Raw genomic sequence first — 5,927 nt, 5'->3', positions numbered from 1 at the left:
CCGCAGAATCATGAGGACTACCAGATCCTGGTGGAACCTAAGCGATCCATGATATCACGACAGACCCTATGTTTAGTGCATTGCTACGATCTGTCAATCTGTGATTGAGATTTTGGATATACATTTTATGCGTGGCGCAGTTATTATATTTATATGAGTTAGCTAAGTAGTGCATCGCGCTACAACACATGACAGGTAGCGAAAGTGATTCAATTCAATTAGAACAAAATAAATTATGTCTGCATTAAATTCTTATATAAAATAAATTGAGCAGTAACGTACATTTTATATAACAAGTTTCGTTGTCAATATAGCTTATAACAGTTTTAATAAGATTTATATCGAATCTATAATGCAATATACATATTATGATGTTAAATCTCATCTTAACAATTTTAATTCTTGTCACAAATAATGAATTGTTAACAAAGACAATATTATCTCCAGTATCTATCATCCTTTATTGATTATTGAACATGATAAGAAATGGTTATAATATATCGTTTGTTGTTCTCTGTGATTTTCTCAAACCCCCTGACATTGACAATATATCTCATTATCAGAAACCCGAAAAAAAAGATAAATCAGGTCTGCGAGACCCCGATCACATTCATAACTCGTGCTCGCTGTATCTAAAGCGAACAAACATACCACTCTAGAGTGATGGACATATACGAATAATGTACTGTACCACTTGGGCACACTGACACATGTTTTAGAGAAGAACTGTTCATAAATGAACACTCGGCGACACTAACAAATTCTAAAGTAACATGACATGCATTGCGTGGTTAATAATCTATGATTACTCATAGAAACAGATTACAAATTAGGTGGTCTGTTGTATTTGAAACTACAAAAGAGTTTGTATTAACAAAAAATAATCCCTGCCTCTGAAGTCTGAATAATAAATGTATTCCAAGAAATCATGCCCATATTTAAGGTTAAAATTTATCATTTAATTATAAACTGATATCTGATCAAGAAATTTCTGAAAATCTGGCTATTGACTAAAACAGCACAATCAATGCACTTGGCAACTAAAATTATAAATTTGTAAAACATCGGGAACTTAAAATATTTCAGATTCTAAATGTATATAATATGATTAAGTATGGAATTCATATCATATTATTCAAATATATAAACGGAACACTATCAGTCTCTATGTCTCCTTTTCCTTAAAATCCTCGATTATTTGAGGACTTTGGCCAGCTCAAAAACCCATGTTACCAATTCCAACCTAACTCGAAGTAAAAACGTAAAAACCGTAAAATGAGGTTCAAGGGGAAATCTATGACGTATCATAAAATGATACCACTATAATTGGGAGGACTTGAAGTTGCCGCCGCCGCCGTATGATGGGTTACGGTCGTTAGTAGGGTAGCCTCTGGACGCGTTATCACCACCTGGGGTATGGTGTGTGTGTGAGTGGAACCAAATAGCGCTGTACTTTGGGTATTATTTTCATACGGAGAAAATGCGGGATCTAGATATTATAACCTCAACAATTGAAACAAAATATATTGGTGTAATTTTCACTTATGGCTTCAATGTACCATTGTACAGGACAATAAATTAGTATGTAATATAAACTTACGATATCTAGAGTCCATGGTGTTCTGCTCGTATCGTGAGGTGTTATCAAAGTTGCTACCCTGATCGTACTGTCCCCCGTACCCTCCCTTCGGGGACTGCGGGGGTTCGAACGCCGCTTTGGGCGGGTCGTATGCGGCTTTTGGTGGGTCGTAGTAACTGGGTGGGTCGAAGCCGGAGTAGGAGGGTTTGGGAGGGTCGTTGTAGGTAGCTTTGCTGTCGAATGTGTTGAACTTGTTGGGGTTATAGCCGTAGTCAGGAGCGCCGTAGTCGGGGCTCTGTGGGATAGGTTTTGTTATAGCATGAGGATTCAGGCTAACTCTATTTCTATCGTGTTAAGTTGCCATTAATTAAGCCGTTCAGTTTCAGCTTCTATAAAATAAATACGCCTTTCAATTTGAAGATTTTCTGCATGATTACATTTAAGTGAAACTATTAAAAGAAGAGATGTCACGTGTTAGATGTTACGTGTCACGTGTTAGTACCTTGGGCTGAGTGCCATATCTGAAGTCTCCAGCTCCTCCACCAAACTTGCCCTGATCTGGACTTCCCATAGCTCCTGGAAACGAATGATTCTAATTATAAACTTATGTTTTCTCTGCAGATGACAAAATAGGCGGCCACGATAATCTTTATGGAAGCCTGAGTTTGAACCAATAAAAATTGTGGTAAAAGTTAAAACACAATACATTAAATAAGGAAAGTGAACAATTTAAACAAACCTCCAGAGAAAGTATTCATAGGGTTAGCAGGAGGTGGATTGTAGCTTCTAGCTGTATTTGGGCTGTACACTTGAGCGTTTGGCCCTCTGAAATCGTCTGAAAAATACAAAGTATTTCAGTCACTGAAAATCAAGATCGCAATTTGAAAAGGCACCGAAAAATTTCAAAATCGATGATCACAAACAAATATCACAAAATTGCCGTGTAGGACACACCATTATGTTATTGACAGCGAAATCTCATAACATCAGCGCAGCAATTTCGTACGAGATTTCAGTTAAAAACTTCTTTTTTTTCGAAAACTCAGTTTTAGTTATTTAGCAACTTGAGATTTTCAACTTGAGATTTTTCAGCGATAGAACGAAGAAAAGCAGATGAAATTGCAATGAAAATGGTCACTCTTAACGTGAACAAACTAGTACATTTAGCCCGTATGTGTCTTTGAAATCTTACCTTGATTTCGTAAAGGAAAGTGGGTCTTACGGCTAAACATATTTTTAAACTTGAACCATCCCGATTCTACAAAGAGAGAAGATAATTTAGAACAGAGATATCATGAGTTCTTCAACGGGCCAACTTCAATCGATTAGGCGATGTTGGTTCAATACTTCAATAAGACAAGATTTGAGATGATCTACGTTTGATTTGAAACGAAATATTTTGGGTCGGTTTTAATTTAAATCATATGTGTGATTATTAGGGGTAAACAGAATGTTAACCAATAACATTATTAACCAAGTCGACTGAAGTTGACCACATAGTTACGCATGCAAAATGCATTAGACACCATCTACTCATGTAGAATTATAAAACGCTAAATCATGCAAAATCAAGACCACCAGATCCTCTTTAATCAAAACAAGTTTAGCAGAACAAGCTTTGGGGGAGCAAAGTTCAGTAGATCACTCAGTAAAGATGGTATTAGAACAAGAGAACAGGTTCCTTAATCGGAAACACCCGCTCTCTCATCACCAGTAACATCTATCATAACACCTACCTTTCTTAGCAGCTCCAGTAGGTGGAATCTTCTGCATTTTGGGGCCCTTGTCAGCCCTTCTTCTGTAGCAGAGAATGACACACAAGATTAAGAGACCCAGAATACAGGCTCCAACAAGTGCCACTATCAAGTAGAACCACCATGTCATAAACCAAATCACATTCACTGAGGTGAGAAAATGTGAGATATTTCAGGGTTTTTAGAACATTAACAAATAAAACACAGTTTCGAGCTTGTCGCCCTCATTGAATAACGATCTGTAAAATTTATTAAGAAATAATATTTCCTAAATGCACACAGCTACTCTCAATCTGTAAGCTCTTACTAGTTTTGCCGTCAGCAATGCACTCGAAAGGTATCCCCTCTCCAGCTGAGTTGCTAGCTGTTATCTCCACAAAGTAATCCTGCACTGTCGTCCCCCAGTGTTATTGCTTTCTGTGTGGGGAGGCGATTAAGTTAAATATTTACAGCATGATTTGAAATGAAAGTATGATTAGAAGTGGTCGGTGATTGCAATTAGGCGGTACATAGTCATAAATGGTATAATTTAAACTGCTTGGTGACCCAAATAGTATAAATAATCCACTTACGGAGGTTGTCTGAGCATCAGTAACATTGTGTACGTAGGGTCCATCAGCAGGGTTCCACCTATTCGAATAGTAGATGGTATAGAATAGGATTTTACCGTGCGGGTTTTCAGGCTCGTTCCACGATACAACTATCCGACTAGCTGTCTCCCTTCTTGCGGTACACTCTGCTGGAGCACTTGGCTCTGGGGTTGATAAAATGATGAGATATTAAGGTGAGATAAGGTGAGATTAGATGAAATAAGACAGACAAGGTTTTCCGCCGGAAAATGTAGAGTGCTCTTACCGCTTTTACCAACTGTATGCCAGAGAATTATGCACACCAAACTGATAAATGTAATGACTAGAAAGTAAGTCCGATTTGTGACAAGACACAACTTACTTTGATTAAGAGTTTGAGTGGTTTTAACAGTGGAGACAATAAGATTGATAGGTGTCTTAGTGTTGGATTGTATTTGCACAGAGTACATTGATCCCCCGTCCAGCTCATCTATTGTCGTCTCTAACATCGTGTAGTCGTCTATGATTTTTTCCCTAGGAACGAAGAAGTTATGATTCTTAGTCTTTTTGAACCTAGTAGTTGTTTGTCTCCGTCTCATCGATGGAAACTAATAACACCACCAAGAATTATGAATCAATTATTTAAAATCACGGCCTATGAGAAGGATATTAAAATTTAAACATGTGTCTAGAAATGTACTGCGGACTCACTTTGGCAACTCGTTCATATCCTCATTCCTGTACATAATCTTGTATCCCTTAAGGTTGTTAGTTCTCCGTAGTGGCATCTCCCACTTCACCTTGATGCTATCTGAACTGACTGACTGAAGACTGAAATTCTCCACCAGGTTGTCTCGGTTAGCGTTTGTCTTGATGGTCCTGATCTCGTTGCTCGGGATAGAGGCTGGGCCTTTCCCAACTGCGTTCATGGCAATCACTTTGAAACTGAGGTAATAAACTGTGTTAGAGAAAACTAGAAATATCGTTCAGCATTTCACAATGCTATAATCTAAGAAGTTCATTCAGAAGTGGACAGTTCGATACATTGTTAACATTATAAAGATAGACAAACTTGTATTGTTGGTTCTCCTGGAGGAAGTAAATGACAGTGCTGACGGAGAGGGGGTCCAATCCTTTTAAGAAGGGCCGGAATATGTTGTTTCCTTTTGTTTCGATGTGGATCTGACGAACATAAGAGGTTAGAAGACGAAAATGGATAAGATTTGCACCTTACCTACGCGGGACAATATCGTAATACCTCTCCATTCCTCTCAAAATAGCTCTCAATTATGCAATTGCAAGGATAACCTTTCAGCAGGGCTAACTTGAACAGGTGAAAACATTTAATGGTGGCAGATAAACTTATATTAAGCACTATAATTAATTAGCCTCCAATTACCTCGTAGGAAGTAAGGGGAGTGTTGCCAGTATTGGCCGGTTCTCTCCACGCCAGTTCAACAGCTCCCACGCCAGTCCACGTGTTGTAAGGTTGACCGGGTCGGTCCGGGTACGCTGCAAGGTTAAACTCCGTGTTAAAGATTGTACAGATATTGTTTTATGGGATTTTATCAACCCTGGCTAGTTAGGGTTTCAACCTTTTACTCTGGTTACGTACTAGATTTCACTAATCGATAAGATTTTCAAATTGATCAAATATCAAAGGACTAAAGGAGACAATTTAAATTACTCACTCATCAACATAAGCGAGGTATCTCTTTTATCTACACTAACACCATTTTGAGCGATACACTGATAGTGACCAGCATCACTAGCTATAGCTGAGTTAATCAGCAGAGTTGAAGTGACGAACGAGATCCTCTCCGTCGTGTCTTTCTGAATCTGGAAGGGACATCAGTTCAAAAGGGTTCAACAGTTTCATAGGAGACCGGGGCCAGGCTCGACATTTTCACCAGTCTCAGAAATATTACAGCAACTTTTTGAGTCACATTCCAATATTCTAACAAAATTATAAATTAGTTTTCTTAAATACTTGTCTGACTTACAACGGAAGATCCAGTGTTTTGT

The 5,927-nt window shown here is 38.2% G+C and overlaps 1 protein-coding gene across 1 annotated transcript; it reads right to left on the bottom strand.

Moving 5' to 3' along the window:
- Positions 1-233: 233 nt before the first annotated feature.
- Positions 234-2,890, bottom strand: LOC134813498 (protein tfg-1-like). Its single transcript, XM_063821302.1, has 5 exons — positions 2,772-2,890; positions 2,319-2,414; positions 2,082-2,155; positions 1,601-1,874; positions 234-1,409 (listed from the first exon to the last, which is right to left on the bottom strand). The coding sequence occupies exons 1-5, from the start codon at positions 2,809-2,811 to the stop codon at positions 1,321-1,323; spliced, it is 573 nt and encodes a 190-aa protein (XP_063677372.1). The 5' UTR covers positions 2,812-2,890; the 3' UTR covers positions 234-1,320.
- Positions 2,891-5,927: the final 3,037 nt, after the last annotated feature.

The sequence above is a fragment of the Bolinopsis microptera genome, chromosome 3, assembly GCF_026151205.1.
Source record: "Bolinopsis microptera isolate Bmic1 chromosome 3, MBARI_Bmic_1.0, whole genome shotgun sequence".
NCBI classification, from domain to species: Eukaryota; Metazoa; Ctenophora; class Tentaculata; order Lobata; family Bolinopsidae; genus Bolinopsis; species Bolinopsis microptera.
This window is presented reverse-complemented; position numbering and strand designations above follow the sequence as displayed.